The 20,956-nt window shown below is 36.7% G+C and overlaps 1 protein-coding gene across 7 annotated transcripts in view; it reads left to right on the top strand.

The window, feature by feature from the left end:
- Positions 1-20,956, top strand: part of LMO7 (LIM domain 7) — a 128,681-nt gene that overhangs the window by 55,915 nt on the left and 51,810 nt on the right. For 4 of the 7 annotated variants that reach the window (XM_052705807.1, XM_052705806.1, XM_052705811.1 and 1 more), the window contains exon 4: positions 1,328-1,434. In XM_052705807.1, coding sequence (XP_052561767.1) covers positions 1,328-1,434 — 107 coding nt within the window. Of the gene's footprint in view, positions 1-1,327; positions 1,435-1,854; positions 1,954-20,956 lie in introns of all 7 variants that reach the window. The other 3 variants (XM_052705805.1, XM_052705810.1, XM_052705809.1) reach the window with 1 other exon arrangement.

Below are 20,956 nucleotides of genomic sequence, written 5' to 3'. Positions count from 1 at the left end.
GCACACTGTGTTTCAAACCTTGGGGCATAATAGTGATGGTTTGAGAGACAGCTGAGATCTTATGGATGTGGTAACACAACCGCAGCCTGCACAAGGACTACCTTGTTCAAATATTTTCCTTGATTAATATCATGTTTGCAGACTGATAAGAAATAAGGGGAATCCTGGGGACCTTCAAAACAGAAGGTTGAGGGAATTCTTGAATTTACTTTTTTTTTTTTCTTTAAGTATTTGTTTTGCTTCTTGATGTATTTGAAGCAGCTGTTACTTTTTGTGGACTTCTTTTTAGTGAGTTATGCTCAGTGATTATGTGTAATTAAAAAAAAAAGGTGGGGGATTAAAGTGTATTAAATTGCTGAAGTGTAGCTTTTTCATACTGTGAAACTCTGATATAAGTATCTTGACTTTGTAAACCTACAGCATAACATGGCTGTGTGCAGTTTATGAGCTAAGTAACTGTGTACCTTTTCCTGTGGCTTTCAACCAAACTGAGAAGTGCACAAGAGGGCAAATTCTTTTGTTGTTGATAGCATTCCACGTTAACGAGAAGGAATTTCTTGCCTATTGCCTATTGTTTATGAAGTGGAAAGAGATCACAAGTTGTATAATCTCTCACTAAATCGTGTGAGGTTTCTCCCCCCCTCACCCCCCCCCCCTCTTTAGCCTTGCCATACTGTTGATCTGTAGCAGGTGCAGCAGGTGAGTGCTGCAATACACTACTACACCTAGTTTTGTTATACATTGGTGTTACGGAGAGGTGGGGGGGAGGGGGGGAAGAGGAAGGGGAGGACCAACAAGGAGAGCAATCCCCACAACTGAGGAAGCAGCAGGGCTGAATACAGTTTGGTTTCTGTCTCTCAGGAGCTTGCTCAGCAACCAAACCCAGTTTCCAGGTGCAGTATTCCATAATTGGTCTGTAATCATAGAAACAGTGTGTTCCTCCTCTTCCTCTCCTGCCAAGAGTTTCTGGGTGGTGAATGTCAGTAGCTGGGGTTATTTTTAAAGGCAAGAGGTGAGGCTTGTCGTGCAAAGCTGGAAAGAGGGCGTTTGTTTGCTGAACAGAGCTGACATCAAAGCAGAGATTGCTGCCTACTGGCTAGCTGCTGCTATATGCCAGGTAATCTTTAACGTATCAGTCAGTCACCAAGATCACCGGCTGTATGTGTATACGAGAAACGATCTGTATTTATGATCCAGATTTGCTTTTTTTATTTTTATTTCCATGAGCTGGACTTTGACATTTAGAGGCTCGCACTAATCATCTTGCAAAACCTGCTTAGTGCCTAGCGCTTCTAACTCAGCAACTGCTTTCTACTTCTCTCCACAGGATAATATAAATGTTTTTCTGAAAGCTTGTGAAAATATTGGATTGAAAGAAGCTCAACTTTTTCATCCAGGAGACCTTCAGGATTTGTCCAATCGAGTTACAGTCAAGTGAGTTTTGTGGTTTTGTTTTTTCCCCTCCCTTCTCCCTCTCTCCCTCTAAGCTTAGCTGAATATGTTTCTCAGACTTTTTTTTTTAATGTTTGCCTACGGAAAGTTCTTCTTTTAATCTGGTAAGAGCAGTTCTGAATACTGTGGTGAAGGTTTATGTGTTCTTGAAACTAGTCAATAAGGTTTGCACGAATTTAATTTCAGAAACTAATTATCATTAAACCTCACATAAGCAAAGTAATTGTTAATGAATATTTACAACATTTCATATATGAAATGAAATTTGCTTAGGTTATTTTAAGCTTACAGTAAAATTAGCTGCTAAATGATACAACAAGCATCACTTTCCTTTGTTTTGAGATTATTGATGTGAAATCTGAAAGGTGGAAGTGTTTTTTCTGATGCTTGTCTGAATTGCAGTGAAGCTTTGGCATGGTATTCCCGAAGGACTGCTATTTCCTCTGCTCCAAATGTTAATCAGGTGTATGTCACTGAGTATTGCACCTTCTCTCAAAATATGTGAGAGTAGAAACCAAGGACAGAATTGCGCAGAGTAATTGTCTTGTTTTTACAGAGGAGGAAGTTTTTTTTCTGTGAAATAGAAGTAATTTGGTTCTGAGATGTAATTACTGGATTCTCTAATTTCAGGACTATGTCTCCTAATATGAGTTTATTGCTTTTATTATTTCTGAGAGATTAATGTGGAACTTTCATATGTAGGCACTTAACAGGTTACAGGGGCTTCTTGCTTTGTTACAGTATTAGTTTCTTTTGTTGTGTTGGTACAAAGGATGAATTTATTGTAAAGTCTCCAAACAGGAAGAGGTTTTTTTGTGGACTGTTCTGAAAACCTGTCAAGTGAAATGTTAAGAACTGATTCATGTCTTAATGTATTGGCTTTATTAATGAGGAAAAGGCAGTAATCCTTCTGTACATACCAGGAAAAAAGTAAGGTGAAATGACATCTACTTGTTTTAATTAAAAAGAGAAATCTCTTGTATAGGTGGACTGGATGGTACCGTGTTGCCGTATTTATTTGGTTACAGAGTGAAAGTTCATACCATTTTGATGTTTGACACTTAATATGGAAATGCTTTTTTCTTTTTTTTTTTTTTTTCTCTTCTCCTCCTTTCACCCGTCTTTGACTCATATCTGAAAAATAATTTCTTGCTAATGTGTTGGGGATTTGGCACCCCTCCATAACGCTGGTATCTTCTATGCTGGCTCATATGTCATGTTGTAAGCTGGAGGCTTGGTAAGCTCTGCCAAGCTTTCATTATCCACAAAAACCCTTGCTAAAGTTATTTTGGTTGAGGTTTGCTCTAAGGGTATAGATGAGTTGATTGGGTGCTTTCAGGAGCTTGTCCTCAGTGGTGTAAATGGCAAACTGAAACCCAGGGGAGGTCAGTAAGTTAGAGTTAGCAAACTGTTGTGCAAACTGTGTCGTCCAACCTGTCCCTACGTTAACCACAGTGCCCAAGTGAGGTCAGCCATGAAATTACTCTAGTGGGTCTGTAACTGTGGAGCGTTTTGTTTTGTTTTGTTTCTTTGGATCTTTGCAGTGCTACCAGTTCTGATTCCAGGAGCAAAGAGTAAGGCTGGAATGTGAATTTGTCATAGGGCAATTGGCATATTACATCATACCTGCTTGGTAATAGAATAATTAGTGTTTTCAGAAAATCAGATTTGATTGCTTCTTATGGAAAACAATGCAGGGAGTCTGGGCTAGATTCAAGAGAGCTGGCAGCAGTATAGGCATGCTCTTTAATTTGTTTTAATGTAAGTCTGACTTTCCACACATTGTGTCATATAACAGCTCCACAGTATGTTTAAAGGACTTACAGAGTTTAATTTAAAACTTTTGTATCTGACCACACTGTAAAGTCTTAACTGAGCTATGATAACAGGTTTTGATGTATTTAGGAGTTTGGAGAGGGACAGGAGGGAAGTTTTGTTCCAAGAAGTGAAGGAAATAAGTTATACCAAGATAAATCTCCATTGAAAGGTCAACTGTACATTATTTGATCATCCAGATGGCAAGCAAGCCTTTAAAAGGTTTCCAGAGAAAGTTGTATGTGTCAGGAGAGAAATGCTGTCTGATCAAAAATTTCTGATCTAATTTTTTAATGTAATAGAAATAAGTAATGTCAGACATTCAAGCAGAATAAGCTATTTCAAAATTTTGAGGATATCAGTCATCAGAAAAGGAATACTGTTTCACGCATGGTTTTTCTGTTGTCCTCTGTTAACTTTGGTTTCAGCATTGAAAGTAAATCACTCTTGTCATGAAGTAAAAACTTTTATTTTAAAAAAAAAAAAAAAAAGTGGCATATGAGAAAAGGCATATGAAAAAGATTACATTTCACTTTTGGCTATCTGGCATACCTAAGCAAATTTCTTTTGCCATCATCACCTGAAGCTAATTGCCCTCATTTTGAATTAGCTGTGATAGGTTATACAGGATAATATTAAAGTATGCCTGAAGCAGCATGTATTTTTACACCTCGGTTTGTATTCCAGTTTTCTATGGTTGCACCACTATTAGCGTGTACATTTTATCTACCCAAAGTAGATTGGACAAACTGTTGCTTGAACAGTTAGCTTTTGAGGCTGGGATTGCTGTGAACCGTACATAATATTCTGGTAGGCTACTACTATGTACTACCAGATAGAAAATATATAGCTCCTGTTGTATGTGAAGAGTTTGTAAGGAGGAGGGTGCTATAGAAAGAGTGGATTCCTCCTTTAACACTAAGGAGGACACCAGAGTTGTCTTAATATGTCATAGTAAAGCCAGTGGATAACTCTGACTGGGAAGCTGCGTTTCTATGAGCCATGGTTGCACAGTGTGAATTTGTCTGATTGCTATTTGACCCCCATAATAACTCCGATACTGGACATTTGCAGTGGGAACGCTTCCAGTCTAATGATGCATTATGTGCAGAAGCATTTCCTCCTAACACTTACTTTTGGGGCCTCTTGTATTGTGGGCTCCTATTGTTTGGCACCTTATCAAGCCTTTGTTGTATTCCACCTGGCTAGACTTCCTTCCCAGCAGGAAGAGTTATCTTCTCCTTCTACTTTGCTTATTTTTTCCTCATACACTGTTTCTGTGGTGCTTTCTCCTTTTCACTCTAGCTGATACCACCATATCTTTGTGTCATCAATTATATATGATTATGTCGAGCCATTAAGAGATACCAAGCTCTTGTTTGTTTGTAGTGAGTATTTTTTGAGTCATAGGGGCATAAGGTAAGACCCTCGGCTTGCCCAAAGCTACGCTAACAAAAAATATTCCTATCTGATAATGAAGTTGACACTTTCAGTTGTACTTTGTTTTACTTTGTATATTTTTTTTTAATGGTGTCTGAGGTGATGTATAAGGGCAATATGAAATTCTTCTCTGTAATTACTACTACACTCTAGGACAGGAATGCTCTTACATTTCCAGTATATTAGAGACTCTGAGTTCCAAGTGATTATGTGATTATTCTTTTTGCAAAGAAATAGCAGCTTAAAATCTTATTGTTGAGAAGTTTGTGTGAAGAGAGATGGTTAAAATTACTGGCTGCTGTTCAAAGGATTGCAAGCTTTATGCTTTGCAAGATCAGTGATGAGATTAGTTGTTGTGATGTGGAAAAATATACCAGTATGGATGGCGTCTCTTCTGCCAACGAACATGAGAGTATAGATTAATGTCTGAGATTTATCTTCTGGTATTTCTGTAAATCTGCAGATGTTGCTGAAATTGCTCAGTAGTACAGTACAGCGATATGTCATGCTTCCCAATAAAAATTATCCAGATGGACTTATTTCTCACAGTCATATGTACATCTTAGTTATTTGAATAAGTGACCATCCTAAATTCTAAGTATATTTTAAAAATTTCTTAAAATCATTTCCAATTAGAAATATTATTTTAAAACACAGCAGCTTTATTTTTTTTTTAGTAATGCAAGGCTGTCTTAATATTTCTTTTGATGCTTTTTTCAATCTGTTACAGTAGGAATGTCATACGAGCCTAGGGACTTGCAGTTGACAGCACAGTTACTATTTAAAAATGCTAAGCACTTCCTTACCCAGCTCTTTAAAAGTGACACACCCAGTTGTTCCCAGCTGTAGAAGGGTTCTTAGCAAAATAAAGCCAAGAAATGAGAATTTCCCTAGGCAGATAAAAAACTTCTGATTGAATTTGCTATCCCAATGATCAGTTTTAAAGGAGGCAGCCTGAACAGTAGGACCAATACCTGAACTAAAATTAATCTTATTTTTTTTTCCTAAGCAAATTAATAACTCTATCTGAAAAGAGTAAAAGAATTCCTTAGTTTCTTGGAATACGAATTATAAATACAAACTATTGTAGTTTATATAGTAGTACAGTATACAGTAGTATATGAAAATATTAAATGCACTAAACCAAATTTTGGGAAAAAGAATTCACTGCATTAATCTTAAATTGCAAGCTTTGCTTAAAACTACCACAAGCTCTTGCATCCTAATGTTAATTTTATTACTTTAATTTCATTCTTCAATAAATATCAAAATACTTGACTTCTATTAATGTTATTAGGATGGGGTTATATTTAGAGTAGGTTTTGTGTGAAACAAAGAATTTTGATAAGGTAGCTAGAAATATCTTGGAAGGTACTGTGTTTCTGAATATGGTATTTGGTAAGGCCTTCAACTTTTTGCCTCTGTGTACTTCTTATCCAGCATCAAACTTGTACGCTGAATTATGAAAAAATGTATAAAACAAGCAGAAAATCTTGACTGAGAAATCTGGCTGAATTGGAATTAAGTGCATAAACCAGATGAATTAATAGAGACCTGATTTTAACCTTGGTATTTCTAACTTCTAGATAGTTTTAACTATCGATCTATAGTTCCTTATGAACAACTATTTATTTTAGTTTCCTAAAGCAAAAAATAATCCTGGGGAAAAAAAATGGATGCAGTGCTTTCTCTAGGACAAAGATCTATGTATCTAAAGCCATGCAGAAAGGAGTAACAACTGTAATGCTTGCCCTTGTGTGCATGAATTTCAGATACTGAATTTTTGAGACAGACTCTCTTACAGCCTCTCTTCAGAGGTAATACTTTATAAATTGAAGATATGAAAAAAATTGTTTGGAATATAGATGTTTGAAATAAAGCTTGAAAATGAAATGCCTGTTAAGTGATGTGATTATAAACCTGTATCCTCTATTTCTCTACTTGTCCAGAGCAGAAAAAAAGTTTGTGTAGTTTTCTTATGATTAAACTTTAAAAAGAATGAGCAATACAGAGTTACACAGACATACTTTTTAAAACAGATGTACAGAATCTCTACAAGCCATATCACAAGTGTTGCCCCTTACTAAGCCAACCTTTCCTCCTACAGGCTGTCATAAAGTAAGCTGCCTTAGCACTGGGTTAAACCAAACACAAAACATCCTCTGGTACCTGCTTTCTTTATTCCGTAAGTCATATCTGACTTATGGGATAACACCAGTGCTTCCTTTCAGTGGTGAAATTTCCTCACTTGTCTTTTCTGATGCAACTGCTAAATGCCCAGATATTGTTGGGTGCTGAAAACACCACTGAAGTTACAAAAAGGGGTTGAAAACAGATGTAGCATCTGCCAGTTGATGTTCTTGGTATCTTAAGAAAATAGCTACACACTATCAAATAGACTCTAACTTTTTACATGAAAACATATCTTACTTTCATTTTTCTATATAAATTTATATTCCTCATAACTTCACGTTCTTCAGCGACTGCTCTTCAGGAACGTGCTGGGTTTCCTGATTCTATTTGTGTTGCTCTTTCATAGAATCATAGAACAGCTTGGGTTGGAAGAGACCTTAAGATCATCTAGTTCCAACCTCTCTGCTGTAGACAGGGACACCTCCCTCTAGAACAGGTTGCTCAAAGCCCCATCCAGACTGGCCTTGAGTGCTTCCAGGGAGGGGGCATCTACAACCCTCACTGGGCAATCTGTTCCAGTGTCTCACTACCCTCACAGTAGAGAATTTCTTCCTGATATTTTTGAAGATACTTTCTTCTGAAGGGTCAGTGAAGGCAAAGTAAAATCCTTATTCATGTGTGATGAACATTACCATTGCTAAATAGATAATTTAAGAATGCAATCTCTGTAGGAAGCCCTAAAAAGACAGTCTTTTGTGTGTGCAATTATTGTCAGCACTCTTAGGAATTTCTTTTGCTAACCCGTATCATCTGCAGTCATGTTGATGCCTACATATGAATCTTGGCTGTCTTTTAGGAAGATCAGTTCTGTTCTTCCTAATGCTGCAGTAGGAATGAAAGCTTTTTACCAGAATGTACTGTGAAAAAATGAGTTGAGAAATAGTGCTATTTAAAAGAAACGGTGGTTTGGTAAGAAGAAACAGAGGGTCTGTGACTCTTTGAATGCTTGTAATTCAATCATGAATACTGAACAACCAAATTAAAAAGAGAATGGAAAAGTGGGGGTGGAGGAAGATGATATATCTATTTATACGCATCCATGCATATAAAGGAAAGTTTCAATTGTGAAAGCAGTGCCACATCTCAGCCTTTGGGGGATTTCTTTAGGCTTGCTTTGCTAGTAGCACTCAGCAGTTTGAACTGTCTGACAATTGACTTAGCTAAAGGTTTGAGAGGTAATGAGAAACTCTTTTGATAGTCATATCCCATATTATGCTTCACAAAGAACTGTCATATTTTAAATTTTGATTTAGATAGTCTAACCAAAAGATAGCAATTAAAAAAAAAAAAAAGAGAGAGAATGCAAATCAATTTGTAGTCATGTTGCTCAGAGTTCAGCTTTGTTGTTGATGGTATCAAATTTATATTTGAGTCTTGCATATCTAATATTCTAGTAGATTTGCTATACTTTCTTGAATTTTTTTTAAACCCAAGAACTTCAGGTTTATAATGAGAGTACATAGTGGCTCTGAGCCTGAGTCTGCTGATTTAATTTTTCTAAGAAATACACAATGTGAGTTGAAAAAGCTAGTTATAATTTGCCTTAAAAACAAAACAACAAAACAAAAATACCTACCCCAAACACACAAAAGGGATCCACCCTTTCCTGCCTTTTTTATTCTATGTAGAATAGAAAATTGTGGACTGGATGAAAGCCAATTGCTTCAGTGCAAGAAAAATGATAGTACTTGTGTAAGGTCTCCAGATTGTACCAGAATGACTGAAAAGTCAATCAACCCAAAGGCACAAAGAGAGTATCTTTGAATTCAAGTTGAGGGGAAGGGAATGGAAGACAGGGTTTTCTGGAATGAAAGCCTTTTAACCAAAATTTAATTAAAATAATGAACGCTGTTTTTAAAAGTCATTTTCTGACTTCTAGGGAAATAGCATTTCTTGCACATGTGGTTATAATAAGTTTTTATTGTGGTAACCGAGTTTCTTAGTGATACTTCCCTTGAAATGGAAAAGTGCAGCACCCTCAATTCAGAATGACTTTAGAAATGTTCCTATGACTCTGTAAGCATGGAAATTTCCTCTTTGCTGTAGGCATTTTCATATACGTGAGTTACATTCACATATCCAATTTTAAGCATTAAAATTGTTGTATTTATATTACTCGTGAAAACTTCGACATCATGCATTTCATGTTTAACTTGTATCAACTCTTAATAATTGTTAGGCAGAGTTAACAATGAAGATGAGTATATTTCATCAGTCATGTCCAACCATTGTGCTCAGTGTACAATACTCACACATGTCACTAATTTGCATTAGCTTTAAATCGTTTCAGTAAAACCGTTGGAGGTAATCAAATGCATTCCAGACTTTGAACTGTACCTGCCAGGGTTAACCTCCAGGCTATAAAATGTTGGGTGTGGCATTATGTAATCTTTGAACTTTTTCTGAAGTTTCTAATCATGAAGAGAAATGTCTGAGATGGTTCACTTTGTCTATTGAGTGATTTAATTGGCAATCTACCATTTTATGGGACCATAATCTTGATGGTGTTTGATTACCATTCATCTATTTTGTGAGATGATTTTGCTGAAGGAATGAAAAACTTCTAGGGTTCTATATTTGTGCCTAGAAGCGTACAGAAAATTGCCTTAATGCATTTGGAAAAATGACATGTTAGCAATGCAGACAGTATTTCAGGTAGCTTTAGTGGCATGTATTCCTAACCTTACATGGGAATTTAAATATCTATGCTACAAAACTGAATGATTTGCTGAAGGAAGTTGCAATAAATTTTTGCTGAAAGATGACATTTTAAAAGTATCTCTGAAGAAATGGCTTTGTATACTCAAAAAACTACTACTAGAAGTCTTTACAATGCTTTTCAGTGCTCTTTTCAGTGCTTTTTTTTTTTTTTTTTTTTTTTTTTTTTGTCTTTGTACTAAGAGAAGAATCGTCCAACCTCTTAAGATTCCCTCAGCACTGTATTCATTTGCAAGCATGCAGATCAGTCTCTTAGCTTCTCAGGATATAGTTTGGTTTACAAAATAAGGCAATCAAGTTGGATGAGCAGTAGCAAGTTTTGAAGGAAGATACAGATAAAACCTGCGTTTTTGCTCTACTTTGTTGTGGGCTTGTTTGTTTGTTTAGATAGAAAACTTCAGTTGTCTGAGTTTGGGAGTTAATGGACTTCTATAAAGAATAAGCTTGCATTGCCTTCATGTCAATCATACAGAAACATGTGCACAACTTTAATGTCTTTAGTTGCGCTTTGCTGCTAAATTGCTGAAGCTAGAATGAAAAGAAGAAGCTCTTATTTTATATATTAAGTGAAGTTGACTTAAACTTTTTTGTGAACACAAGAGTTTGTCAATTAACTGTACTCTGTGGTTAGACAAAGTAAGGCTGAATAGTGTATTGATATCTGTAGATCTTATTCAGTATCAAGTTCTGCTTTGAGCCAGTCTTATTCCTGTATTATGATTAATATCATTGTTGCAGTGCTTTCAGAGATTTCAACTCAATATTACTGCTTAACTCAAGTACTCAAACAGTGTTCTTCAAGGTGCTATTAACAGACTTTCTACTGAGTATTATAGTTCAATAAGAAATGCAAATATCTTTACAGAGCATACATTGAGCTGGCTGCAGGCTTTTTTTTTTTTTCCCCATGCTGTCACTGACATCAGTTAAATGAAATTATGTTCTGTCACATGGTTAAAAGAGAGTGCTTTGTGGGGAGAAGACTGCTAAATAACAGCATGCTTAGCCACATAAAGGCATGATTTTTTTTTTTTAATGATAGAGATCTTTAATGTCTTTAAAAAACAAAAACAAAACAAACGTTTAAAAAGGAAAAAAAAAAAAAACAAAAAAACCCACCAAAACAACAAACCAAAAACCAAAACCCACATCTAAAGAACTCTTCGCCATTTTTCCATGCTGAAAAAGCTGGACTACAAAGCTCTATCTGCAACCATCTTACTGGCCTCCCCACTTGACTTGCTCCATTTTAGTAATGTCCTGTTTTGCACTGAACTGAATGTGGCCACTATATGTGGCATAACAAGCACTGAGGAAAGCTGGGATAATCATGACCATCAGTCTTAACCCATGTTTCCTTTCTTACCATCCTCCAGGCCCTGCTCCTCACCCCATTGTGCCATTGCAGGGGCTAGTTAGTCCTAGCTCAAGACTGGGACTTTGTCCTCCTTGAAAATCAGAAAGGTTTATAGGTTTCTGTAGGGCCAGTTTTCTAAACTCAGCCCTACCCTCTGAGTTTTTGGCTGTGCCCTCCTGGTGCTCCCAGCTCGGTGCTGGGGCGTATCAGAAACTGACTCAGAAGGAAGAATGTGAAAGTCACTGTGGCATGTTACTCGGACTAAAGAGGTTAGTAATATGTATTGTATTTCCTCTTTCCCTTCTAGAAAAGACGTTTAATGAATGTAAACATGTACACACCTTTGAACCCAGTACGTAAAGATACTCGTCAACTGACGTGGATTCCAATGCCTAATATGATAAAATAGTCAACTGGGGTGGGGAAAGGGAGGCTAAGTTCAAAATGCTTTTACTTTTGCAAATGATATTAAATTACAGACAGCCACTTGTGCCTTGTGAATAAGTGCTCAAATATGCTTGTCAGATTTATGATGCAATAATTTATGCTTTTTAACTCTCTGACCTGTTGATGTCTATGAGATGTTCTCAGCTGCGATCATTTTCCGGGAATAAGAGATGTGCTTGGTAAAATGTTAGCTAAAAATGCTTAAGCTAACAGAAGGCACAATATATTGTTTGACTTTAAGATGTGATCAGTTTCCATCACAGATCTGTGCAATTAGGGAATTACTGATTAATTCTACAAACTAATATCCTAATCTGTCCAAATTCATCAGTATAGACTACTCTAGTAAGAAGCTTTCAATAATCTTTTGCTAATTTTTTAGAAATATTGTTCTTTATATATGTAAAGTACGAGGAAAACTTGGGTTACTTAACTGAGAACAGGAAAGTCAGAAGAATTCTTATTTCATATAGAAAATGATGAAATATGGGACAGATAATGCTACTCAGGACTGAAATAACAGGGTTAATAGTTTTGTGAAAGTATTTGTTAGCAAATAGCAGTCAAAAAAAAACTCAAAACAAAATAAAAAAAAACATAAAACAGAAAGCCCCACCCAGAAATAAAACCCAAGCATTGCTAAGAATTATTAGAACTAGAAGAAACAATGGCACATTATAGATTAGCCACAGCAGCACAATAGTTCGCCAGTGTCATACTGCTTGAAGCTTTGGAGCTTGATCACTTGCCTGTTCTTCTCACTTCCTCAGATACCCCAAAAGCCAAAACAGTGGCATTGAAAAATTTTCATCCTTATGATGCTTGTACCGAAAATGGGAATTAGCTCCTGCTGGTGATTTAAATGTGATAGAACTCCTTAGCCAGAAAGAGGTAGGATGAATCCCTCTTTAAGCCAAGGGAAGGTGGACAAAGTAATGAATAATAAATATGAAAACCTCACTAGGAAATGGTATAGCAGAGTAGATGAGCTGGTTGCTACATCTCATTCTTATAAAGCAATCCTCCAAATATGGGGGTTGTAGGTTTCCTTGTCAAATGGTGTTGTATAAGATAGAAGTTTACTTCATGGAAGAAGTTCATGGAAGAGAAATCTCTGAAGAGTTATAAATAAAAAAAATTATAAAAAAATTATATTATAAAAATATATATATATATTATTAAAAAAATACAGGGAAACCACATCTAGTTTGGGAAGTCCCTGAGGGAGAAGCATCTTGCTCGGTGTATTTTCACTCTTCCTTAGGCAGCCACTTAACTTAGCACAGGAGGATGGCTCAGCAAGGTTTTGGTATGGCCCTGTGTGATGTTCCTGCCTGAGCTGCAAAGATCACATCCAGTGAAAGCTGATTTGAACTTCTGTAAATTTATGATATCTTCCTTCAAGAAGCATGACTAAGGAAGGAAATCAGATGAACTTCCATGGAAGCAATTAATTTGCTTTGCTAAATCAGTCAGACAATCCACCATTGTTAAGCTTTAGCAGGAATGAAACATTGTATACTGAAGTATCTGAGGAGGTGATTGAAACTGCAGTTGGGAAAGATCATAAATCTCTTAATCTAGACTAGTATTTGACTATTACTACAAGAAACCAGGTTTTGCAATCATGGAGGTAGAAAAATTATATATATATATATATACATATATATATATATATAATTATGAATTCTTAGAATGTTTCACATTTGTTTTTTCTTATTAAACAATTTGGCATTTTAGTAAAAGCTTTGTAGGAGTAATAGGTAGGAATAGGTGAAATTTTCTGCAGATAAACTGGCATGCATATTTGCATGAACTACATTCAGAATCGTTAGCTAAAACCTACTTATCCTCTAAAAATATCAGTTAATTTAAGATGGTTAGTTACTGATTTTGGTATTGGTAATGTAACTAAGGTCACGCATCAGATGGTTATGCAGAAGGCACGCCCACCCAGCTTGAGTGAGCACAGAATAAGATGCATCAGTAATGAGATTCCTCTGCTGTGCTTATCCTGCACAACACTCACTTTTGCTGTGCAGAACGTTCTATTCTTTGAAATCTGAGCTCATCTCTTGTATTGGATGTTGACTGCTGTTGAGAAATCACACAAGTCACTTAGCACTAGTTATTTATTAGTATTATTTGCCATTTCATTGTTGTTGTTTTTTTTTCCTTTAAGAGGAAAATAATTATCTTGCAAAAGAATAGCTTTTGTTTTTATAAACATTTTGTCATTCTGAGACAATCTCCTCTTTTAGTTGTGACCAAATTCCTTTTCTAGTACAATTTGAATAAATTGTGAATGCATTCAACAAGCTAGTTGGTTTAATTAAGACATACCCTGTGCAGAAATGTCCAGTTTTTCAGATGGTATAGTCAGTCTAGGGTGGTGATTGTCACAAAAATAATGCAACTGCACTTGTTCTTATTGTATTCAGTACTCTTTTTTGTTGTTCAGGATGATAAGCCTATGAATCCATGGACTGATGGCAGCCAACAAGCCCTGCATTCCTGAGCTTTGTTTGCCTGGATTCATGTGGGTAATGGCTGCACAGTAGCTGCGCTCAGCTGTGCATGCAGGACAAATTTAGCTTATCACCCGACTTCGCAGTACTGATGCAGGACAACTGTGCAGTGTTGGTTTGGATACTTAGAGTAAATTAGGCAGGTACTCTGTGCTTATACTGTGTTATGTGTCCTCCAAAGTCTCTTGGTAAATTCCCTTCTTTTAATGGACTGTGTAAGTTTTATCAGGAAAAAAGTTGGAGGGAAGTGTTGGGGCTTCTTGACTTAATCAGAAAGCATATTTACACCATGAGGTTCTATGGTGAAAAGGCAGAGAAGTGTGTGGTATTTGGAGAAGGTAAAGATAGCTGCAGAAGACTAAATCTGAATGCAAGCATTGGATTCCAATTTGTGAAATCCAGTTCAAGTGCCAGTTGTGAAATCTTCACTGAACTGAAACATCAACTGAAATGGAGTTGGTAATAGAAAATCTTAGTGCATCAAATATCCTTTCTCCGTAGGACTTTAAGCTTTTCATTTATACTTTTCCCTAAAACATAGAATCATAGAGTCACTGAGGTTGGAAAAGACCCACAGAATCACCCAGTCCAACATGAATTCTGCAGTGAAAAACTGCAATGGCTTGAAAAGCTGTCTAAATAGAAATATACACTGAGCATGAAGATATGAAAGAACATAAAAATTCAAGGCCCGTTTTCTTTAAAACAGGCTCAAATATGAGCACATGACTGAAATGATTAAGTAGGTCAAAAACCAGTCTGCTTCCAGTGTAGCACGATCTGTTCAGACAGCACACAGCTTCCTTTCTTTCACTTTGCTTGAACATAGATAGATCTGCATGATCAGCTACGTTGGGTTGACTCGACTCCTGGGCCATAGGAGCAGTAATATCTTCGCTACCATAGCCAGTATGAATCCACCATGATGCCTCTTGAGCACATTGTCAGCACAAGCAACTGCATCCCACTGAAGCAGAATCACACCATGGCTTTCTCCTCATCCATCTTTCCCTTCCCACAGAACATGTAGTATTTCTCTGCTGTGCTGGTTGGTGTAAATATCTAATCTGAACTCTGCCTAAATTTCTGCATTGTGATATGGGTACTGTTAGAAGACATTGTAGTCAGGACAGAAAGGAGTTACGATAAAATGTGATTCAAAGCTAGTGTAAATGAATCCAGTTGGTCTCCTTTTGTTAACTGTGATGTATGGAGAAATGGATCTCTTCTGCTTCCAGAAGCATTGTAAGAAATCCATTTTCATGTTGTCAAATACAGCGCCTATTAAGGGAGAATGGTTTGCATTTGCATAGCAACAGGTGTAGGTTTCATTAGGGAACTTGCACTGAAAGGCTCTGTATAAGCTTAATTCCAGTCCAGGGGATGTGGGGAAGCAGTGAACACACTGAATTTCTCTTCTCTCCTGTTGTCCAGAAATGTGTTTATGTGGTTTCCATCATGTAAAAGTGGCATGTTGCTGTCTAATCAGTCAAACAAGAAAGAAGCTAGCTTTTATTTCCTGGTGTAGGAATCTTTTTGATGGAAACATACCAAAGGCATACGTACTTATGTGAGGAGCTCTTGTGTGCAGGATTTTTGTCAGGAAAGCAAATATCTTCAAGCTCCTAGAAACTGTTTGGTCAGGCTTAATTGCATGTAGACTTTGGCATACAAGGCTTAATGGAACATGTTCCTGTTATTTGTGCATCTGTGGACACAGGAGAGACAAGGTTCCTCACAAGCAGAATTAAATAGCAGTGAAAGTGGTGGAGGAAAGTTACTAAATAGTGGGTTTTTTTTTTCTACCTCAAGCCATGAGAGGATTCTCCAGCTAACTATTTCAGGTTACTTCAGCTCTTGGTACTGTGACTTCTTAGTAAATGTATTTTTAATTTCAAGGGCTGCCTTCAATTTCAAAACTAGTGTATTAAGGTCAATATTTACCTGTACAATATCCTAGTCTGTATTTTCCTGTAATTGAAGAGAGAGTAGCAATCGCCTCAGTTTTAAGTCCCTTTGCTGTAGGTGATCCACATGCTACCACTTCTATGGTTTGGAATAGTCTTTTGATTGCTCTCCAGCTATTTTGGAATGGGATACCTGATGAAGATGGCTTCTTTCTGGTTTTGTTCTCCATTGCTCAGGCTTCTTTGCCAGGCAACTTGCAAAACAAACAGCAACGCAGGGTCAGCCTCCAAAGAGTACACGCTTTGAAATAGAGGACAGGTGGCAGTTATTCTTTAATGGTATTACAAAAGGTAGTTGTAGAGGTTTTCATGTATTTCCTTATTAAGGCGTGTAACATCCCAACCCTTATATTGAAAAAAATTAGTAGGTACTTATCAGAAAAAAATCAGGTTGTACTTTTCTTAATGGTGGAGGATATAACTGAAGTTTGTTTGTAGACAGGATTTGAAAGTGTCTGGTTCTTTGAAATAATAGCTTGTAAGTGATGATTCACACAGAAGTGTAGGGAAACAAAGAAAAGTGTTAGGCAAACTGGATGTAGATGGTCATCTTAAAGGCCCAGTAGAAGAGAGAAGGCAGAAAATGTTGGTTCATTAAACAAAGCAAATTGCAGCTCATTCTAAAATTTCTCAAAAAAAAAAAAAAAAAAAAAAGAAAAGTGTACAATGTTGTGTTCATGGGGTACAATTGCTTTTTGGTTTAACTTTGGTAATGATTGTACTGGAGCTGTCTTATCACTGGCGTTACTCCCTGGTCACTTTTCTTTTTGTGAAAGCACTTCAGTTAAGGCTTGGTTGTACATGTGAAATCTGCTGTGCAAACTGAAATTAGCAAAAATAAAAGCCTTTAAAAAAAAAAAAAATCATAATTTCAAAGCACTTTTCATCTCTAGATACTGCTGTGAGTTGAGGAGCATGTTAGCGAACAGATGGGGTGGTAGTTGGTTAAACACTCAAAATGAGTGCATTTAAGACTTCATGCAGTAGAATTGAACACAGCGTATATTTAAATATATGTGCACTCATGTATACTAAAAGTCTTACTTATTTCACACATAGCCTGCTGATTTCCATGCTTGTATCAGTCTTCATCAGTGCTAAAATTCCAGCGTCACTGCTTAAAAAGAGGTTAGGGAGTGCTCTTAATGGGAATTTTTCTCTTTGTAGAGGATTACACCTCATGTCTTTAATCTGTTGTTCTTTTTCCTGGCAGCTTTTCTTCATAAAACATTGCTTGGATTTGGTTGGTAACTTTATTATACAGAAAACTCAAATATATTCACCTGTGTACCTGTCCTGTGTGTGTTAGTTGTTGTGCTTTTTCCTCCACTTCTTAAGAAGCTTAGGTAACTGTGTAATTAAATGAACTATTATTAAAAGTTACATACCTGACATTCTGTACAGAGTTCCTTCTACAGTTCTGGATTTCTTTCCCTGGGGAAAGCTTCCACAGATTCTTTCCTATCTGCGAAAAATTTGAGGTGCATACTTTTACATGTACTCAACGTGCTGTTGTCCAAGGGAAGTGTGATAGAGGATTTAACGTTTGTAATCTTTTTTTTTTTTTTTTTTTTTACTGAGCAATAAATATCTGACTGCCAAAGTACTTCTGAATCAGTGTCTTCCAATAAATTAACATCCAACAGATGTCTGGTTTGTTGTAGCATGAAATGTTTTTGATGGAACTGGTTTATGTAAGACTCATTTTTATAATAATGTAACTTACACTGCAGTATATGCTATTTTTGAGTATATTAAAAGACTTGTACTCTGCCATAAATAATACTGCCTTGATGATGATGGCTGTTGCATCTCCGTACTTTCACTTGCTAAAAACCACTGAGAATACTTAACGAAACTTTAAGGTACAGACTTCAGTAGATACATTGGAGCACGAATTGCATCTGTACTCACATGTAGGAAGAATAATATGTGAAGAGCACTCTAGCCATATTTTTCATAGCAGCCTTTTCCACCTGTGTATTGCTATGTAGAAAGAAAGGAGAAATATGTTGCAAAAATGTGTAGTGCAGATCTTCATATCCAGGTATCATTGTGCGGATAACATGGCTCAACAATTTGCTATCTGGCAATCTTTAGTATTATCTTCACATTTGCTTATCACTCATATATACCATCTCTGAGTCAACAGCCTTCTCCTAAACCATCAGCAGAGACTTATTCTCTTCATTTGAGGATTTACTGGCTATTCTTTCATTGTTCTGGTTAACTAACTTTTGTAGTTTTGTTAGTTTGGAGTTGAAAAGAATTGGAGACCTTGGAGTTATTCTGAGTCTTATTATTCCGTTGTGCACCCGGGTAATGAGCCTTCTGAATTGGCTTCCTGTGTGATTCTTCTTCAGTTGTAACCTGTGTGATTTTTCTTGTTGCAAGTAGGTTAGCAACTTTCTCATTCTCTCTATATTTTAACTCTCAGTGGAGAATAATGAGGACTTGGCTTTTCACTGAACTGGAAAACAGTTATATTGTCACAGCAGTATTATCATTGGGACTTCTAAACTCAAAGAGAACTAAAAACCTAAGATGAAAATGGCTGGTTCTGGAGACATTTCCAAAGTAGCAGATGTGGATTAGCAGTTGCTATGCAATGTGTGGACTCTTTTCTCAGAAGTTGAGCCTTGTTGTAGCTCACTGTTGCCACTGACATACGTTGCAGCTTAATCTTTAGTCTGAAATAATCACTGCAATGATTAAATGCAATAATGATTGCATTCATAGCTAATATGGAGATCCTTCATCTGCAGAAGCCATGGATCCCTAGATGAGAATTCTCAGGTTTCTGCTGACCTTCTCTGGATCAAAATGTCTGCCCAGTTGTGTGGAAATTGTGGATTTTGGGGTGAAGGATTTCTATAGTAACCTCTTCCAGAACCTCAGGGTTGTTTTTGTTATTCAGGCTCTGCAGTTTGAGTGACTTCTGGGAAGGATAGCTTACAGCCACCATGTGTGTTTTAAGGAGCCTACTTCTGGCCAGACGGTTGGTAAAATTCTGCAGACAGTGAACTGTAGTTTCCAAGAGTTAATACATTAGTATCTCTTTTCTCATGAGAAGGAAGACTCCTAATTTAGCGTTTACTCATGCAGTCATTAAAAATGTTGGGAATATTGCCATGGCCTCACTTGGAGCAGAATTGGATCTTTTTGTTCCATTCCCTCTCTGCCACCAGATTGAGTTGTAATAGCTTGTTGGAGCATTTTGGTAGTGTCTTAATTGGTGAATCAAAGTTTTTTCCTCAGTCATCAGTTTCATGCTACAAATTACATACTTTATGGGTACCAGTGTAAAGCAATGGTATGAGATCATGTACAGTTCTGTGGCAGTTCTGTGGCTAGGATTATTTTCCTATATTATTAATTTTGTCCAAGTTTGTATTTTCGAACTCCTCTAACTGTACTACATAAACTCCAGCACAGTTGATTTCAGTAGGTTGGGATGCTCAGAATATTGCATTATATAAATTCTCTAGCCTCAGAGTTATATGGTTAGGCTAGCTTTTTTTTTTTGCCACCTCCTTTTTGCCTCCCACACAGACCTTCTAACATTCTGGCAAAGCAAGTATTTGGACATCTACCCATTCTCTCACTTTGCAGCAAAGAAGGATTCATTTTTCCAACATTAAAAACTTGGCCAGAAAACCTGATTCAAAAGTTTAATGTTTTGAGCAAATGTTTAAAAATACCCTCTACCTGACTTGGCTGCTTAAAGTAGCTTTAAAACACTTTTGTCCACTAGGGCTGACAGTTTTTTTTATCCTCCAGAAAGCAAACACTTATCTGGTGATATTGATTGCAACAAATTGAATTTAGTCATTTCATACATCACAGAAATAAATCTGAATTTGTAACTAACCTAAACAAAGAATAGTTAACACCCACATCTTTAAGTAGGTCCATTACATGGATGTGTTGCAGGAACTCAGGACAGGAGATGGGAATTGTGGCAATTAGGGATGAAAGTATTTGGTTACCTTGGATCTTATCTGCTCCCTGAAACAACAGGGCACATTTTCTGCTGAGTAGTGCACTTTCAAACTTGATTATTATGCCTTGTTTTTGATGGCTTCTGGAAGAGTTGATTCAAGAAATTATATTCTTTTCCAGAATTATTTCTGATAAGGTTGAATAAATTTATGTTTGACTGCGTTAATTGAAGCTTTCTTTTCTGGGTCTGACTCTGCCTCCCCGTATGAAGGTAAATCAAGAAAAGATCGGAAATGTTAAGGACCGCTGATGTTTCTGTGATCTTGGTACCTCACTTCTTTGGGTGAATATGCTTCAACTCAAGTTAATAGGGAACTGGCTTTGGCAGAGAAAAGTCAAGTTCATCCCATGTCTCATGTTTTTATGTGATGTTGTTATCCCTGTTGCTAGGGTAACTCAAAGAAACAAAATCTGGAAAAATCTCAAAAAGGAAGCATTACAATTTCTTCAGTGCTTCTTATTTGGTTGTGAGATAATTTGCCAAAATACTACACTGAAAGCCCAGTAGTCTTTTAAAGGTTTTATCCCAAATGCGGTTAGTAAACTAAATGATGTAGTCATGCAGTAGTGATTTATTTCTACTTATGGGCAAATTCCAACATAGCTTTAACTTGTTTCCAAAATGTTCATCATGGAATTAATTGCACTTACCTTGTAGATCCATTTTCTGAACTTCACTCTTCCATTTCTACAAATAATCTGAATTCTCTCCAAAATCTCAGCTCTAGCATATTTTCCCAAAAGCTGTGCTTTTAGTAATCCCCCTTTAAAATGCTGAAGTATTTGTTCTTTAACAATGTGGCTTGAACTTAAAAAGAGGGGCTGGGGTTGACACTAACACAATTCTTTTTTCAGATTTTGTCCTCAGCTAGCATTAAAGGATCGACAGTATTCGTGTCAATATTGAGACAGTTCAAGCTAGTGGGTATTTCATCTGCTTCAGTTTTTTGCGGGCTTAGTTATTTTGAAGTGCAAAGGAATGGAAAAGTCTGGCCTTTATAGCTGAGTTGGCTGCCTCTTTTCACCTAGTGGCTGGC

This window comes from Tympanuchus pallidicinctus, unplaced genomic scaffold (assembly GCF_026119805.1).
Source record: "Tympanuchus pallidicinctus isolate F22 unplaced genomic scaffold, pur_lepc_1.0 scaffold6, whole genome shotgun sequence".
Lineage (NCBI taxonomy): Eukaryota > Metazoa > Chordata > Aves > Galliformes > Phasianidae > Tympanuchus > Tympanuchus pallidicinctus.
This window is presented reverse-complemented; position numbering and strand designations above follow the sequence as displayed.